The sequence below is a fragment of the Ruditapes philippinarum genome, unplaced genomic scaffold (genome assembly GCF_026571515.1).
Source record: "Ruditapes philippinarum isolate M1 unplaced genomic scaffold, ASM2657151v2 ctg330_1_1_1_1, whole genome shotgun sequence".
Lineage (NCBI taxonomy): Eukaryota > Metazoa > Mollusca > Bivalvia > Venerida > Veneridae > Ruditapes > Ruditapes philippinarum.
Window position 1 is genome coordinate 111,002 of NW_026857512.1, and position 20,541 is coordinate 131,542.

At 31.8% G+C, this 20,541-nt stretch overlaps 1 protein-coding gene across 1 annotated transcript in view; it reads right to left on the reverse strand.

The window, feature by feature from the left end:
* Window positions 1-20,541, reverse strand: part of LOC132750012 (trichohyalin-like) — a 157,478-nt gene that overhangs the window by 100,974 nt on the left and 35,963 nt on the right. The window contains exons 10-13 of the mRNA XM_060739962.1: window positions 18,621-18,772; window positions 15,669-15,780; window positions 15,189-15,224; window positions 13,397-13,535 (exon numbers count right to left, since the gene is read on the reverse strand). Of these exons, the coding sequence (XP_060595945.1) occupies window positions 13,397-13,535; window positions 15,189-15,224; window positions 15,669-15,780; window positions 18,621-18,772 (439 nt within the window). The remainder of the gene's footprint in view (window positions 1-13,396; window positions 13,536-15,188; window positions 15,225-15,668; window positions 15,781-18,620; window positions 18,773-20,541) is intronic.

Sequence of the window (20,541 nt, forward strand, 5' to 3'; positions counted from 1 at the left end):
TTGCAATATGTAAATTACTTTATTTGTCCACCTCACAATATTTTACTTTTACATACATATCCAAAATTTTCAATAAAATTAACATGAATCGTGCAGCTTTAAATGGGTATTGTAAAATCAATTTTATGATATTTACCAAATAAAAAAACTCATGTCTATTTCTATTCTGTGAATAACGCTTAAAGGGAGACACAGGCAAAATTTTCAATTCTTAGTTTTGGATTTTTCATTAATTATTCTGTTAATACCCCCAAAGTTAATACATTAGACAGTCAAAAGAACAAAACTTTTCTGCGTATAAAAAATAAAATGGTGGTTTCCTAACTTGACCCGCGTGGGTCAGGTTAGAGCACTAGGATTTCACAAAAGTTGTCACGGTGAACTCTGGAAACGTTTAAGAACATGTCAAATGAATGACTTTGACTTGTTTCAATCCTACAATATCCACAATATATTTTATTGTAACTTCGAGAGTTTATTCTAGTGACATGACTTGTTTTAAAACTATTCGTTGATTTTATTGGCGTCTAAATTTTGTTCATTAAAATAGATATATTTATGCCTCAAACCAAATATATGTAGAATTTAAACAAAAATTCATGCTGGAACTTTCAGAAATGTCATTTCAGCGTGATTTAAGAACATAAGATCATTTTGATATTTTTGTCATTATTTTGCCTGAATATCCCTTTAATTGCAACGTTTAATTTGCAGGTATCAATTATTGATAAGCCAGTATAAAATATGTATTCCAGTATAATTATGTGCATCAGATTTTATCAAAAACATTTCATAAACATCGATGATCATGTCACATTTGTTTATGGTAAAATTGGGTCACCACTATGTCCACGCACATTACTTAAAAAAGGTAATTCATATCTTTCAAAATATGAATAATTAACATAAACCAAACTCCAGGCAAATATTTGCTGATACAGAGGCAATTAAGTAACTTTCCTTTGAGACTACTTTCCTTTACTTTTTTCCCCTGTTATAACCTGCAGGAATTTCCAATACGACTTAATTTTGAAGCACGTACATGGTTTAAACATTGTGTCATAATTTCTGCAAGAATTATATCAGGAAAAGCACAAGAACTACATTGGAAAAATGTTCTGTAGAACCAGCTAGTGCAACACTGCTGTAAATGTCATACTTTCAATGAGAATTTAATTGAATGTATTAAAGCAGTAAATATTGTTAAAGATATTCAAATAAGAAAGTAACTATTTTGCCTGCAATAGCTTTAGCTTTTTTGTAAATTTTCTAGAAAATGCTTTTATTTCAATGTGACTTGTTTGAGTTTAACATGTTTTTTTGATGAAAATTGATTTCACTCTGATTAAGCTCAAGAGTCTGTACAATATAATAATTCAATTGTTCTTTTTGTAAACATTTAACTTTTGATATGTCTTTTTCTTATGAATTCACTTTGTCAGCATTAAAATATTGTGTATGAATTCACTTTGAAGCCAACAATTTAATTGTTGTAAAGTCTTTACGTGAATTACCTTAGCCAGCATTAAAATATTGTTATACATTGACTTGACTACTTGTATGTTTAATATTATAAATTAATATCAATCAAAAGTTCATGTGATATTATACTTGTTTGTTTGATTGGGTTTTATGTCACACTGGCACAGTATAGGTGTATATCATTTGGTGACGTTTCAGCTTTACTTGTGGAGGAAGACCTCAGGTGCCCTTCTGTGCATTATTTCAGGCACCAATGGGCACCTGAGTTAAGAACTACCGAAGTTCACTAAGCTAGCTGGATAGCTTCCTCACATGAAAGAATCCAATATCCCTGTCGAGATTCAAACCCACAGCGGTGAGGGGCAAGCTGTTTGAAGTCAACGACCGTAACCACCCGTGATATTATACAAATATGGGCTTTCTAGCTGTTGAATATGATATAATATGTACTGAAAAAATTAATATTGACCGAGGCGATAGCATGAATTAATTAAAGCAATAATATTGTTGTAGATATTCAATTAAGAAAGTAGCAGTTTAGCAATCATGAACATATCATTTCAACATGATATTAACTTAGAAAACAGTCATGACAATGTGATATTGAAATTGCACTTGTCTTTCATACTGTACAATATAATAATTCAATTGTTCTCTGTTTATGGGTGGTAGTCATGGAAACCAGAATTGACTTTAACACTGCCATTGAATGCATAAAGGGAAATTGATAGATGCATTGACAAAACAGAAATTCTGTTTTTCAAGCTTAAAGTAGGTTATTTTTCTGTTATGTAAGTTATATTTCTCTAAAGTCTTACTTAATTAACGAAATAACAGAGTTACTTGAAAGGTTTTTTTTCCTGTTACAATTTCATTCAAAGCTCAAAACAAACTTGAATAACAGAAATAATTGAGGGGCTTTTTAATATATATACTCACAAACTGGAATAAGAAAATTTCCTGACAGCTGGTCTTTCTGTGATACTTTCATTCAAAATTCAAACAAGCTTGAATAACAGTCTCAAGCATTTGAGGGACGTTTTCTTATATATTATACGTACCAAAAACAAACTTGAAACTTAATTGAATAAGAAAATTTCCTGAGAGGTCGTCCAATGATAATTAATTTCATTTTAAACTTTAATAACATTTAACCAGTGAGGATTTTTGAATAGTTTCATTTAAACTCAAAAACGTAATTGAATAACCATGACAAAATTGTGAACAAGACAATTTTCCCCAGTGGAAGTATTTTTTAAAGTATTTCTGAGTATATTTCATAATTATCTTTGGCATATCGTTCTGTTTTTAAGTGCCCCAGTTGTCATCTGTGTAATGTCTGACTTTAAGCGCCATACTATTGTTACTAATTTTCATTTTGACATTCCAAATATCCATAATGAACAGTTAAAAAAATGGAGGTTGGTTACGTTAACTTCAAAAAAAGCCATTGGTATAGAACCTGTAATTGTAAAGACTGCACATAATTCGTGGTCTATACTGGTGACAGATGACACATATGTGTGGTCTATACTGGTGACAGGTTGCACATATGTGTGGTCTATACTGGTGGCAGACTGCACATATGTGTGGTCAATACTGGTGACAGGTTGCACATATGTGTGGTCTATACTGGTGACAGACTGCACATATGTGTGGTCTATACTGGTGACAGACTGCACATATGTGTGGTCTATACTGGTGACAGACTGCACATGTGTGTGGTCTATACGGGTGACAGACTGCACATATGTGTGGTCTATACTGGTGACAGACTGCACATATGTGTGGTCTATACTGGTGACAGACTGCACATATGTGTGGTCTATACTGGTGACAGACTGCACATATGTGTGGTCTATACTGGTAACAGATGGCACATGTGTGTGGTCTATACTGGTGACAGACTGCACATATGTGTGGTCTACACTGGTGACAGACTGCACATATGTGTGGTCTATACTGGTGACAGATGACACATATGTGTGGTCTATACTGGTGACAGATGACACATATGTGTGGTCTATACTGGTAACAGATGACACATATGTGTGGTCTATACTGGTGACAGACTGCACATATGTGTGGTCTATACTGGTGACAGACTGACACATATGTGTGGTCTATACTGGTGACAGACTGCACATGTGTGTGGTCTATACTGGTGACAGACTGCACATATGTGTGGTCAATACTGGCGACAGGTTGCACATATGTGTGGTCTATACTGGTGACAGATGACACATATGTGTGGTCTATACTGGTGACAGACTGCAAATATGTGTGGTCTATACTGGTGACAGACTGCACATATGTGTGGTCTATACTGGTGACAGACTGCACATATGTGTGGTCTATACTGGTGACAGACTGCACATATGTGTGGTCTATACGGGTGACAGACTGCACATATGTGTGTTCTATACTGGTGACAGACTGCACATATGTGTGGTCTATACGGGTGACAGACTGCACATATGTGTGTTCTATACTGGTGATATTACTGCACATATGTGTGGTCTATATTGGTGACAGGCTGCACATATGTGGCGTCTATATTGGTGACAGACTGCACATATGTGGCAAAGGCTAATCACTTTCAGTTACATCAGGGTAAAGGTTAAAGTCTCAAGCAATGTCAAAATAAGCCATATTCTCTAAATTCCAAAGCGGATGATATGAGTGAGGACAATTGTCACCTGCTTTAAGGTTACATAGATTATGAAATCTTAAAAGTCTATTCATCATCTAGCTGAAAGAAACTTAAACAAACTCTGCTGAGGTCTTAAAGCCCTAAAAAATCAAATTTGAATTTCTTAAATACCGGTAGAACAACTGTGGCATATAAAACTGAACAATATGCAAACGATAATTAAGAAAATACTATAGTCAGAAATGATTTTAAAAAAAAAACATTTTGTTCACTAATTATTCTGGAAAAACAGAGTGAGTAAATGATCCTAAATTTTGAACACAAGTTATTAATGGTCAAGCCCTACATCAAATGAAACATTAATCCCGAAAAAATTATTTCCAGTCCCGTCCCCTAAAAGCATTCACAGTTGAGTTCCTTTCACTTCAGTGTGATATTTTAAAAAGCTGTTAAGTTATAATCTGCTGATTCACAGCTTTATTTCAAATTTAAGACATGTCATTCATTTTACACCCATTTGATATCATAGACTAGTAAAAAAAAAAAAAAAAATTATTAAACTTGATATATGCATGGTAGATTGCAAAACAATCTAATTCTTTTAATTTATATTTCTTAATTAAGTGCAAATTTTGTTTTTCATAATAATTATTCTTTTCATTCTACATGTGCATAAAAGTGCAGGAAGAATGCTTCTTAAAGACAAATAAACAATAACAAATAGACCAAAAAAATAGACAAAAAAAACAATTGAAGATATTAATTAAAATTTAAAATATCATCAGAAGCTTACCTGTCCATCTTTCATATCATATCAAATATCCTACACGTAAACAAGCATTGTCATCCTATTCTCTTATATATCATGCCATTTTTTACCCCTTATTCATGCTTAATTCCCTGAAAATAGCATTCTAAATACCAATTAAAAAAAAAATCCTCAAAAAAATCAAATCCCTGGCATTTGCCATGATCGATTTTTAGGACCCGCCCATTCTATAACACATACAACGAGTAAAGTTTAGATTTTTTTTATAATCTATGCCATATATTCAATCAAAGAGATATACAAATAGTAAATAGGATTTCAAAGGTAATGTTTATATTTCCAATATTCCTGCAATATTGAAAAAGACATAGTTAATGTTCACAGAGTCACAGAGTGATCGTGTTTCTAGATTCAATGTTCTGTACCGTAACCTGGCAACATTACAAAAACCGACATCTCAACTTACGCACTGTCATCAACTAAGCTTTAATTTCCCATATATATATTATATTATATTGATATAATTATATACATATATATTGTTTACATGTTACTTATTTTCCTAATATAAGACTGATTCTAACAAGTGAATTTTCAATTTTCATGTAATTTTGCTGTTTTTAATGCTTCCGAGGGATTTCTTTGTTTCCAGATACATATGCAAATTTTCAAACAATTTATTTATATGAATGATTTAATAAAACAGCGTAGGGAAATGACATTACAAAAAAACTTTTTACCAAGAAATGTCAAATTTAAGTAAATTATCCTTATTCTTAGCATTGATAATTGGATTTCAAGCAAAATATCACAATATACCTGGATTGCAGGCAAATTAGACACCTTCTTATATGAATATCTACAAAATATTTACTTCTTTAATACATTTAATATTATCAAATTCATTGTCAAAAGTATGACATAATATCACATTAATTCTGCAAGTGAATTTTTGTATTGATATTATATTAAACATATATATAAGTTAAGTAATCAAGTAAATGTATTGCAATAGTTTAATGCTGGCAAAGTGAATTCATGTAAAGACATTAAAGTATTTCATGCAATACTGGTAAATTAAATCCAAGTAAAGAATTAAAGTATTTCATGCCATACTGGTAAATTAAATTCATGTAAAGAATTAAAGTATTTCATGCAATGCTGGCAAACTGAATTCATGTAAAGAATTAAAGTATTTCACGCAATGCTGGTAAATTAAATCCATGTAAAGACTTAAAGTATTTCATGCAAAGCTGGCAAATTCAATTCATGTAAAGACATTAAAGTATTTTAATGCTGACAAAGTGAATTTATGTAAAAGTATCTCATGCAATGCTGGCAAACTGAATTCATGTAAAGACATTAAAGTATTTCATGCAATGCTGGTAAATAAAATTCATGTAAAGAATTAAAGTATTTCATGCAATGCTGGCAAATTCAATTCATGTAAAGACATTAAAGTATTTTAATGCTGACAAAGTGAATTTATATATGTAAAAGTATCTCATGCAATGCTGGCAAACTGAATTCATGTAAAGACATTAAAGTATTTCATGCAATGCTGGCAAATAAAATTCAGGTAAAGAATTAAAGTATTTCATGCAATGCTGGCAAATTCAATTCATGTAAAGACATTAAAGTATTTTAATGCTGACAAAGTAAATTTATGTAAAAGTATCTTATGCAATGCTGGCAAACTGAATTCATGTAAAGACATTAAAGTATTTCATGCAATGCTGGCAAACTGAATTCATGTAAAGACATTAAGGTATTTCAATGCTGGCAAAGTGATTTCAGGTTAAGACATTAAAGTATTTCATGCAATGCTGGCAAACTGAATTCACATAAAGAATTAATGTATTTCATGCAATGCTGGCAAAGTAAATTCATGTAAAGAATTAAAGTATTTCATGCAATGCTGGTAAAGTGAATTTATGTCAAATAGTATCCAAATGTTTTTATGAATTCATGTAAATTTATTTAATGCTGGTTTAACAGTGGCAGGGTTTACATACACAAAATTCAAAACTAACAAATGGTGACTCAAAAGTATTTCTGGACTTATTGATGTAAGGATCAATAAAAATAAATACTTGATGATGTAACAGCAATTTAGATTCTCAAGCTTTATGAGAAAATTCAATTTTCATCAAAAAACATGTAAAACTCAAACACTTAGTCACTTTAAAATAAAAGCATTTTCTAGAAAATTTACAAAAAAAAAGCCTTTAGCAAAAGCTATGCAATTATATAATCATTTTTTGTTCAAAAAAAGTATATTGAAACGACTAAGTAATTTGCATAAAACTGAAAGCATTTTCTAGAAAATGTCTAAAAACGGCCTTTGTTAAACAAAAGTTCTGTTTTTTTCTCAGGATAAAAGAAAGCTATATTTAGTGCATATGCCAAATAAAGATGTTTAAAAAAAAGAAGCCATCTTTCTTTGATGATCCTTTGTGTAATTTAAGGCTTCATCTTTTAACGTACTTTAATACGTATTTAATATACTATTTCAAACAGAATATTTCTACCATGTGACAAGATTGTAAAGTAATAGCATCACATGAATAACCATTTTATCGCAGCTATTAATTACGGGGAAAAAGTTCCTTGCATGACCAGGTACTTAATTACCATAATAATTCAAAACGAGAATTTAAGAAATGTGATCACGCACACCGAGCGCTGACGTTAAATATCACTGCTTGAACTATCATAAAAAGTATAATATCCATTGTGATAGAACTGTTGCCTTGGCAACCTGTCTACAGATAAAATAACAATAATACAGCAATATTATGATATTCCTTCCCCCACACCATAGAAGATTTCAGATTAATCTATAACTTTAATCGAATTGTCATATTTTAAATGCTTATGAGGCTTTTGAAAATGTAATTTTCTTAATAATTTGATTTAGAAGTAATTAATAATTTGAACTAATTATACTTAATGCCTATTACTGCAATATTCTAACAAACTCAACTTCTCAGAACTGGGGGAAATGCATAGCTGGTTTGTTAAATGCAATTCTTACATAATTATAAACTGCACACACAGGTGTACATTTACAGAAATGAAAACATGCATTACTGAGGGATAAAATCAGGCAATCACACATGGTTGTTGCCCATGTTTCAATATGCATGAGTCAGGGTGCCATGTAAAAATATCTAACTGCAATAAACGCCCTGGTAAATTTATTATCAAAATATAAATGTCAATTTTAATAATCACATTTGCACCTTATAGCATTACCAAACTGTTTTAATGAAAAGCAGGAATACTGCATCAGACATATTCTTTTATGCAACAATAGCATTAATGCACCTTTTTCCATACATTAACATCAGTCTGTAGAAGCCCTTATTAAATTTTTCCCCCAGACTCGGGCTTTAAATGCCATGTGCTTCTGCTGATGAGCTTGATGAAATCATTACAACTCATTTAAATTTCCATGTATAATTATGCTTTATTAAATAATCATGTTGTTTGAGGTTTTTACATTTCGTAAAATTGTTACAACTTCAGCACAGCATGCAAAACACAATATGGTTCAATTTGAACTCTTCCCTGCCTATATTTGTATAATAAATGAACTTGACATTCTTTGCATATATAGAATTGTTCGTTCTTGATTTAAAGGGTGTTGATTGGAAATATTAATCAGCCAAGGTCAGACTGCATGGAAAGGTCAGACCATAATAGAAAGGTCAGACTGCATGGAAATGTCAGACCGTGTAGAAAGGTCAGACTGCATGGAAAGGTCAGACTGCATGAAAAGGTCAAATCGCATGGAAAGGTCAAATTGCATGGAAAGGTCAAATCACATGGAAAGGTCAAATCACATGGAAAGGTCAGACTACATAGAAAAGTCAGACCGCATGAAAAGGTCAGACTGCATGGAAAGGTCAAATGGCATGGAAAGGTCAAATGGCATGGAAAGGTCAGACCACATGGAAAGGAAAGACCGCATGGAAAAGTCAGACCACATGAAAAGGTTAGACCACATGAAAGGTCAAACCACAATGAAAAGGACAGGTCAGACTGAATGGAAAGGACAGGTCAGACTGCATTGAAAGTTCAGACAACATGGAAAGGTCAAACCACATGGAAAGGTCAGACTGCATGGAAAGGTCAGGTCAGACTGCATTGAAAGGTCAGATTGCATGGAAAGGTAGAACTACATGGAAAGGTCTGTCTGCATGGAAGGGTAAAGCTGTATGGAAAGGTCAGACTGCATTGAAAAGGTCTGGCTGCATGGAAAGGTAAAGCCATATGGAAAGGTCAGACTGCATGGAAAAGGTCAGACTGCATGGAAAGGTCAGACTGCATGAAATGTGCAATTGGCTTAGTAGGACTTGCAGGGTTTGTACTCAATGTGCATGGAAGGTTGAATGGAACCGTGCATGGAAGGTTGAATGGAACCTAACTAACATGAAGGAATAATGAATGAGGAAAATCAATACTGCAGCCAAATGTTGTTATCTATTGACTGACTGTCACAAATCAATTTTTAGCATTTATGTAATAGATTGAATTTGTCATTGATCATTGACTACTTAACACATGCACATGGAAACATTTAATTTCATCATTTCTCAAGAGGAAATAAGTGCCACTGTTACTATAATAAAACAAAATGAAACACTGAATATCACATTGTCTATGACTTTAAGAAGCCAACTTTATTCAATTTAATCAACCTCAGAGATTGTAACAGTCATCAACAATCAACATCAAGAATATTCCATGATTACCTTGTATATTAACTTTTGTATTAAGACCGCTGAATTCTTTAAGCAATAATAACTTCATAATAAAAATTGTCACTTGTATTAAGAAACAGGCTTGCACGCACATTCTCTCAGTCTTCACTACTGGAGCTCTTTTATTTTGCTTAGTACATGACTGATTGTATTTCATATATAAATACCTGAATATAACAGTTTTTAATTCCAGGTTTAAGATAGCATTAGCTTATTATACAAATTTAAAATAGTAAGAGTTATAAATTGAACCACTCAAGTTTACTTTCATAAGTCTCAAAACTGGCATTATATTTCCTGATAAAAATCCTTAATAGTTAATTTGAACCACACTATATATTGGTAACATAAGGCTAGTCATATTTTACCAGAAGCATTCAAAATGATAATTGTGTTTACACATCTTAATAAAATGTGGCAACTAGAAAAAGAGCATATTACATATACTTATTTGTCAGAAATGCACAAGTTGCTCGACAACTAGTAAAATACTAACCATAGACCTCCTTGTCAAGCTATCAAAGCAAAAAGAAATTGATAAAAAATGAAAAACTAATTAAAGCTGAAAGTAAAAGTACCAACAGATTTAGTAGGCAAAGTTAAAAGAAAAATAGATTAAGATTAAAATGAGAGTGATAAATATAAAGGAAAATATTACAATATCTTACCTGAAGGATAACAATCTCTATCCAAGTTTATAATTCTCATCCACTATCCACGTTTGCACAGTGATTCAATTTCCATGTTTATATTTCACATCCACTATCCACGTTTATATTTCATATTCACAGTGATTCAATTTCCATGTTTATCTTTCACATTCACTATCCACGTTTTTATTTCACATTTACTATCCACGTTTATATTTCACATTCACTATCCTATTTATATTTCACATTCACTATGTATATATAGTTTATTTCAGTCCAGAAACAAAACTATTCACAATAAATATATATTTTGTGATGGCTATCCCTATTAAGTAGTGAATCTAACAAACCTTTCAAAGATTTATTTTATTTTGTAAATTCTATAATCAAAGTTATTATTTACATTTATTGTTTTACATGACTGCTAAACAAGTTTTTTTTTATATTTCACGTTTTTTTTTATGTCATGAATGCTGTCCACGTTCTAAGTATATTGCATGACTGCTCATAATCTTTGTTTTTTTGCTATCCACGTTTTTTTATATTTCCTGACTACCGTCCATGTTTTTTGTATTTCATGACTTAGCTATCCACATTATTTTATATATTGCATGACTGCTGTCCTTTTTTATTGTATTTTATGACTGATTTAATTCATGTTGTTTTTTAAATATTTCACAATTGATATCCATGTATAATATAATTTGTGACGGTTGTCCACTTTAATTATATGTCATTACTTTTGACAACATTATTTCAATATTATATTATTCACGTCTATTTTTCAATTTGTATTTCTCAACCTCATATATTATATTCCGAAGTCGGAACCTGAATCATTACGGTATAAATGAGTGCAGCGGTGGCTCCAGTTTCAACAATAATATAAAGACAACATGCTTAATTTACTGACGAAACATCTCATGGTGTTTTATTTCATCAAGAAATTATTCCATAATACTTGGCAGCTTTCTTCGGAAAGACTTTTCCATTGAATTGAAATCTGTATTCTGTAACGAACCTGCTTTTTAATTAAGCTATTTTTAATTTTTTAATAACTTTTAATGAAGATTTAATCGTTGCATTTTTAAACATTTAAAGACAAAACATATAAATATGTTGTTTTTCAATACAAAACAATGTTGAAATTTTAAGTGTGGAAATTACGCAAACAAATTTAACATTTCAATAGACATGTAAATTTTCTTTCATTCGCATTGCTCATTGAAAGAGCAAAAAGTATCATAGTGCAGCTATATGTGGTCATTTTATAGTCACAGTAAGCTATTGTTCTTATCATTTTGATTTTCCAGACATGTATTGCAGACACATCTTGTAGAAGGGCTTAAAGCATCTTTGTCTTACAACTAGATATATCTTCCGACGAACGGTCAACAAAAAAGTTGAACGCAGGCAATTAAGATTTCTGATGAGTTGTTGCATACAAATTTTTATTGTTTGCACCAAAGTATAGCCAGACTTGATGATAGGCCGCAGTAACTATGTTGGGGAGTTCTTACCTTATAGGTTTTGATATGATACTAATGTTTTCCTTCACTATAATCAAATTATAAATCATAAAATATGAAATTGGCAAGAACAAATACCAATTTTTTGAATTCCTGGCTAAGCTGCTTCTATGCTCTTTTGATATTTAAGTTGCAATATATTCAACTGTTTTAAATTTTCAACAAAATCTATCATTTGCTATTTCATAACATTTACAGAATACTTACAGAAAAGCATACTTCATTTCAAACTAAATGTAATATTTAAGAAATTTTGTCACACTCTGTGGCACAGCTTCTTTACATGTTTTCAATCAATCAAAAAGGCTTTAGGAAAATTCTTGGCATATCTACATATTGTATAGCTTATCAGAACACACCTATTAAAGTCTAATTAAACTTTAAAGAAGGTATTAATTCCTGGTTTTTGTCTTTTTTTTATATGATGAGATAGTTTACAAGGGATTATTTGTCCGGCCCACTTAAGGGTGTGGCTTATTTTTTTAATAACGGAAGCCTTAATTACATGAGGCACGAAACCAGAATTGTTTCAATTATGTCTGTGTGAAATCATTTGCGGTCACATTGGAATATGAACATACTTATGCAGATGCGCAGGCTGGTCTGGATCCATGCTGGTCGCAAACGCACTATGTTGGTTTTGTCGTGATGTGGTTCAATTATAAAATTGTATAACAGCTATTCAAGATGACTCCAGTTGTGTTTATATATATCCACTAATATAGGATCTGACATTTGACCTTACACAACAAGTCCATATTGCTTCTTTTAAAGGAGACAAAAATAATTAATTCATAAAATTTGAAACCATAATATCTGGCTTGAAGGCATATAAACATCTAAGTTTGAGAATGCCTGTTACAAGTGCCAATTTCCTGTTTAACTCCCCCTCACCAAAGAGCTAAATACAACATTAACCAGCACTGGTGCAAGAAAAAGTACTAGAAAATCCTGTCTGATATGCAAGAATTATGAACTTTATGTGTGTTTGCTTAAACAAACAGAAGTGTTCTTTCCAAATATTTATGATCTTTTTCCATTAAATAATCTGAATTAAGTTACTTCTCTAGCAAACATAAAATCTCTGTTCTATATCATAAAAATAATTGTTCTATATCATACAAATGAATGTTCTATTTCATACAAAAAATGTTCTATATATACATACATGAGATCCACACAAGGAATCAAATTCTTTTTATATATTTATATCATACAAATAAACATTCTACATCATACAAATAAAATGTTCTATATCAAACAAATAAATGTTCAATAACATACAAATAAACATACTATATCATACAAACTATGAGATACTTTTTCAATTATAAGCTATCTGCTATAACTACCTGTATTTTAAACAAATGTTTTTTTCTAATACACTAATATTTAATACACAATTGTTTTACATGATTGAAACTTCACCTAAAATAATTCATTATATACATGTAGGTCACTTCAAAACTACATTTACCATTTCCTAAATTTAAAGAAACTTAAACTATAACTTATATTTCTTGCTTTACTCTAAAGAGACTTACCTGTAAGAAGGGACAGAACTGGGTTTATCAGAACACAGAGTATCATCAGAGTCTTCTCCCTTGTCATCTTCCTGATACTGTACTGGCTGAGGTGAAATTCTCACGTGTTGTTTTGTTTTGTAATCTGATTTGGGCTTGTCTGTTATAGATAAAAAAAATAATATATGAAAGAAGAAACAGTTTTCATGAATTGTTTAAGCTAAAATTCAACTGTTATTAAAATTTTAATAAAACTTAAAAACTATTTCATAATTTATCGCATTATCAAAATTTAAAAACTGAAATCTTAAAATTATTACTTCTTTACAAAGAACACAATATGGCGAAAATGCTGATTGCATTCTTTATGAAATTGTTAAAAACAGCAATAAAAATTCTTTCTAATAAATAAAAAAACAACAATTCCATAAAGGAAAAAATGAATTTTTATAACAAGCAAAATGACAATTCAAGTTGCATTTATCATTCTGGGTATTACGGCAACATATATCTCTTGATTCATTCTAACTTTAAGGAAAATTTGGGAAGTGTTCTAGATAGCAAAAACATAACAAAGTGCACAAATAAAGTGATATTCACTAGCTAATTTGGGCCAAAATAAAAATTCCCAAAAAAGTCCCTTTATAAACATCCCATATTTACTTGCCTATAAGGTCTGGATCCCTGATAAGACAGGGGTTCTAATTTTACCTGTAATCATTGACCCACTTATAAGTCAGGAAAGCAATGCTAGCATTTGTTATTTTGTTTACAAAAAAAATGATGCAAAAAGTAAATTCAATGACAAATAGATTAATGTCAATATGTTTTCTTCATTTCTTGGTATCATTTTCTCAAGTAAAATTTTTCACAATTTTTTTAAGGCATGGCATGAAGTTTTTTTTAAAGATTCACTTAGGGTGTTAGAAATAAAAAATAAAAGATTCAATACAAGCAGGTAAAAATTACTTTTTGCTCTTGTCTACATGCAAATCTGAATAAAATATAGGATGATTTGATAATAATCTACCATATATACAATTACTGATTTTAGTCTCTAAGAAATAACATTTGCAGTCTACACAATAATTCTGTTTGGTGTAATTTCTAACATTTCTATTCTCTAAAGTTATCTGTGTAATTTATAAAGAGATATATTTGGATGAGTACCCAGCTAAACAAAAGCTGCCGTCTAGGCAAAGCTAATTTATCTATTAGGATGTGGCAGCTGATGTTGGTCTTAACTGGTTGCTTGGGTAGAACCAGGCTAAGAGTTTGAGCAGTGATTCAAGCCATTGTCAACCGAAAGCTGTTCAAAGCAATCATAAAAGATATAACTGAAACTGAATTGAAGCTCTCCTCCCTTCACCCCCCCCCACCCCCTCCCAACTGAAACTTAATTCAGGCCTTATCATTTTTGAACAGAAAACAAAATCTTTGAACTAAAAATGTGATATATTTTATATAAGTAAAGAAATAATCTAATAAAGTGATATAGAAATAAAACAGCTATCTATAGTAACCATAGCAATAAAAAACACTCATAATATAAAATGCTATATACATACAATGGGGAAAAAACACAAAATATATGGCAGGCTCTATATCATCACTTTAGTGCAGTAACGGGTTATCTCCTATTGAATTATACAAGGAGTAAATCCATTACTGCACTAAGATGATAATATATTCATCAATTCAGCTATTCTATAAAACACACTAATATAACACAACTTCTCCTCTAATAAGAAAAAAAAAGGTGTAGGATAATATGCATTTTGAACTAAAAATTTCCCAGCAAAAATAAAACTACCTGATTTTTTATAATCCGTAACTATTCTTTGAGATGCTGGATATAAACAAATACTATATTTATTTATTCATACTTCTGTATTCATGCTTTATAGACATTAACGTTTTTAAAATGTGCATTTTAAAATCAAATTTAATTCATCAATATTGTTAAAAACAATTTTTTTCCACAAAAATGTAAAATTTTCTTCGTATAAAAACTCAAAAATTAGGATTAAGAAGATTAATAACTATAAACTAAATTCCTGTTTTTTGTTGTTGTTCTTTTTTTTTTTTAAATATAATTCAGATATTATATTGACTTAATTCTTAATTCCACTGAACCCAGTATATATAACAGTCACATGCATGCAGTTCTCTTTCTGGTTATAAAATATACATGTATAATTATATAATTCAAGCAAAAGGGAACAGTTTTTTCCATTTATTTTTAATGCATGCTGACACAAACAACTTTTATATAAGGCAGATTTTTACTCACACTTTGCAGTAGCTTTAAGAAGTTGTTTGACCTTGGTATGAATGGGGTCATTGCTAACAGATTCAAGGTCACTCTCTTCTTGTCTCTTCCCTCCAGGATTTATCATCATGTTCTATATGAAACAAAATCAATAGACAATTAAAACTAAGAAAAAATATTCAGTCAATTTTTACAGAAAAGGCTGATGACAATGACTACAGTGTCAAGTATAAACTAGCTATATACAAGTTGTATCCCCAACTTTGCAACAGCAATTGAATATACCAATGTGACTAGTGTAGGACAAAAAGCCCCTCCCCCCCCCTGGACGAAAGCCCCCCCCCCATTTAACAATGACAAGGTGGACAAAAGCCCCCCCCCATTAAATTTACACATAGGACAAAATCCTTCAAAAATACAGGTAGGACAAAAGGCCCCCCCCTGCCCTCCCCCAGTCCGTGTAAATTTCATGGGGGGCTTTTGTCCACCTTGTCATTTTTAGATGGTGGGGCTTTTGTCCGGGGGGCTTTTGTCTGTATCCCCAATGTGACCAGTCCAAGTCCAGACCAAATTAATGGTCTGCATTATTTTGCTATTCAGTCATTACATAATTTGAAATTTTCCCTATAATTGATTAATGGTTTTGTTCACTGGTTGAAAGATGGAAAAGTCTAATTAAGATATAAATTTTGCATATGTCAGGGGAATAATAGGTCATGAACTTATCTTTACTGCATCTATGATAAGTAAAAATACAATCCTTAAAATCCCTTCGCTAAACATCCTTAATGAACTTGTCCATTTAAAAATGTCCACTTATCAATCTGGACAAAACTATTTAATCATTTTTTAGGGAAAACTACAAAATAATCAATTTTAGGGAAAACTACAAAATATATTCTGACTGAAAAGAGAACAGTGCAGACCATAATCAGGCAGCACAGGCTGTTCCTGGTATGCACTTGTTGAATAAATGATTCTTTAGCAGCCAGCAGACCTGGCAAGGGAAATAATAAAATAACGAAATTGCGGTTTGTTTGTTTTTTTTGTTTTTTTTTACATACATGCAGAACCGACATTGTAAAGGTCATATTTTGTGACTTCCAAGCTTTACTGGTGGAGGTAGAGATCTCAGGCTCCCATCCATGCATTATTTCAGGTACCAGTAGGATCCTAAAAAACTGCCGATATTCAGTAAGCTTGGCGGGATAGCTTCCCAACATCCCTGGGATTTGAACCTGTAATGGTGAGGGGCAAGTGGTTTGAAGTAATAAGCCAAATAAATTGGCCTTTTCTGATAATGTTTTACATTTGATATCTTCATTTTGAAAAGGTCAACAGCAAAAGAAAATATTGTAGCACTAATGACAAGCTCCTTGTCTTGTACAAACATATAAATGTAAATGATAAGCTCAAAAAATGTAAACCTGTTTCAACGTATTCATCTGAACACATAGTTACAGACATATGATTGTAGTATTTCACCACCAAACGAGCTAACATATGATTATCAAATCTATGACATGTCGAACAAGGGGGTTTTATCATATTAACAACTTATCCATATAATGGAATTCAGAAAATCCAATATTCCGTTCCTGATAGTAAAATTTAAAAATAAAAAAAAATATTTACAAGATATAAAAATGGAGTTATTGCAAATAAGGTTTAAAGTATGCTAAGAATATACATCATGTTTTTTTTGTAGGTCAATGCTCAAGTTGTCATACCTCACAAGGTATCTTGAAATATAAGAGAGTCAATAATCATTGACCAGGGGATGTGGCCAAATTCATACAGGGTGGTTTATGGTCATAGTTTGATGGGTCAACACATAGATGGCCAAATTGTGCCGAATGATGGTCATTGACTGGTCATTGACTATTTCACTTGGCTATTTCTTGTATAGCAAACTGGCGTTTTCGTGTGTCGGAAATTTCATCTGGCATGGGGGGTGCCAGATGAGTCGCGTGTTGTACAATGGCATGCTTAGGATGACGTCACTTTCCCGTTATGAATGAAGTTGCAATTTCATAGTTACGCTGTTGTAAGAAAATAGTTACGTCTGTAATGATATAAATTTGCGTTGAAAATAAAGATAAAGAATTTAAAATATAATGAAATATTTAAGAATATGCAAGAAAAAATATCTGACATATGTTTGCGGTTCAGATCGGAATATCCGTCCCTTGGTAACCCGCCAATGGGTGGGTCACCTCGGGACGGATATTCCGGTCCGAACCGCAACATATGACAGATATTATTAATCTGTTGTTGGTTCCTGTAGATTTTCCATTGTTTTTTTTGTTTGTTTTCAATGGGTTTGAAGTGACAGTGACACAGTATAGGTCATATGGTGATCTTGGTCTGCACTGGTCACATGGGTAGAATATGTTGCTGCTATCAAGCCAAGTGTTAATCTGACACTGTCAGTAGGACAGTAGCAGCCAACTCTGCACAACTTGTAAGTAAGTTGTAAAGGCAATCATGGCTGAGTGCTTAAGGTTGATGACTTCAAACCACTTGCCCCTCAATGCTTGGGTCTGAATCCCGACAGGGACTTTGGATTCTTTCATGAGAGGGTTTGTTTGTTTGTTTGTTTCATTTTACGCCTTTTTCAACAGTATTTCAGTCATATAGGCGGGTAGTTTCCTAACCATCGTTCCTGGAGAGTTACACCAGTACTAGACAACCTTCCTCCGCGCTAAACTACCAAAGCATCTCCCGGGGATCGAACCCACGCCAGAGAGGTACCTGGATTAGAAGTCATCGACTCTAACCCCTCGGCCACGGAGGCGGACTTCATGAGAGGGAGCTAATTAGCTTACATAACGTGGATGGTTCTACTCAGGTGCCTGTTTGTGCCTGGAATAATGCTGGAAATTAAATCTCCATATAACCTGTACATAAAACCCAACAAAAAAAACTATGTTGTAAAGTATTATAATGAAAATTTTTTATTATCATCCTTACCTTAAATTTATATTCGAAATCTTCTGTTTTGACTGAATCAGCATCACTGGCATGACCTGGTGTAAATTTAAGGGCGGATCTAGTTGAGGGGCGTGGAAGTGATGTCGTGGGCGTCGGCTTAGGATATACAGGTGGTGTGCCAGGACCTGCGGCTGAAAAATAGTAATAGCTCATGACTAACTTCAAAATATAATTCATCTTCAGTGTAATATTTTATACAGAGAAATTAAATATCAAAATTGAAATATTTAAACTAAAAAGAATGCAACACCATTTAGTCTTAGTGAAGCATTATCTTGCAAGTTCAAAAACATAAAACTTATATATATTATAATTAAAAGCAATATGTAACTGTCTAAATTGTATAATTTTATAATTCATGCATAGTTCTGAGATAGACCAATCATATGATTGCATTTGTAAGATCTTAGATCGATCTTTTTCTACTGATTTTCTACTACATTTTTTCTTTAATAATTAAAACTCTAAAATAAAGTCATGGTTTGAGCAAAATATTTTTTTCACAATTTTAAGAAAATCTTTAAATGCTTCGTCAACAAAATATTATGAAATCGTTTTTAAATGCTTTAATGTTTTAAACAAGTTTGGTATATATGTTTATAAGCACTCAGCTAGCTGAAAGAGGTTAAGACACAAACTATTTGGCTTTAAAGCAACTCCATTGAGTTCTTACAGCCTAAAAACATATAAAATTTGAGTTTCTTACAAATATTAACTGTGGCAGAAACAAATCGTATTTTTGTGCTATTTTAGCAAAGCAACGTTTTTCAATTTTGGATCATTTTTCACACTTAGAATTATCATTCTGGTAAATATGGAGAGAGCGAATGATCTGCAATTCGGAAAACAAGTTATTGGTCTAGACCTACATCAAATGAAACAATCTCCAAGAATAAATTTCCAGTCCCATCATGTCAAAAATCCTCAGTGGAGTCTCTTTAAATATTTCAACACAAATATTGAAAGCAATTTATATTTAACCTTTAAGCCAAAATTGTTCATTTACATTTTATTCTGCAAATTCTTTTAAAGTATGCACAAACTAAAGGAGACTCAACTTATTTGCTTTTAATTACCGAATTTTATAGTGCACTCAATCTGGCAAAAAAATAATTGTACTCTTATATGTAACACAATTTCAGTAAAAGTTTTACATAATATTATTATGCTAGTAGAAATATAAGTTAACGATATGTTGTCATGAAATGTGGTCAATCATGCATGCTGAACATTATCATATCCATCAATCAATCACTTACTGAAAACAAGATTGCATTTGAGAAAAATGCTATGCCACCGCATTAATACAGCACTAAATAGTAGTGTGCATTAATACAACACTAAATAGTAGTGTAGGAACTGATATTTTTGTTTCTATACAATTGAAGATTGTCATAATGCATAGATCCCTGACCTATCTAATTCTTATCAACAGATTAGTGGTTGAATCTATTGTTAATCCAACAAAAGATCAGAGTAGGAATATATCAATGCACTTGAGTCTTGTTAATTTGGTGGTGAAGGTCATATTTCTCACAGCCTAAATTTCATGACTATATCAAAGGACAACACAGTAAGACACTTTGTTAAAATCTAAGTCAGCTAATATCAAAGTTCACTTTACATCTTAATCTGTGCACATGGTTCAAATTTCATAGCTGTACATCAAAGGACAAGAGAGTAAGTCACATCATCAAAATCTAGATCACCTGATATCAAAGTTCAATTTTACAACTTAAACTGTGCACATGGTCAAAATTTCATTGCTGTACATCAAAGGATAAGAAAGTAGGTCACTTTCCCCTTGGGCAAGGCAAAATTTTGACCCAAGGGTTTTATTCAAACAATCTTGATACAGGTCCACCAAACAACATTTCAAGTCAAATATCTAAGCTGTAGC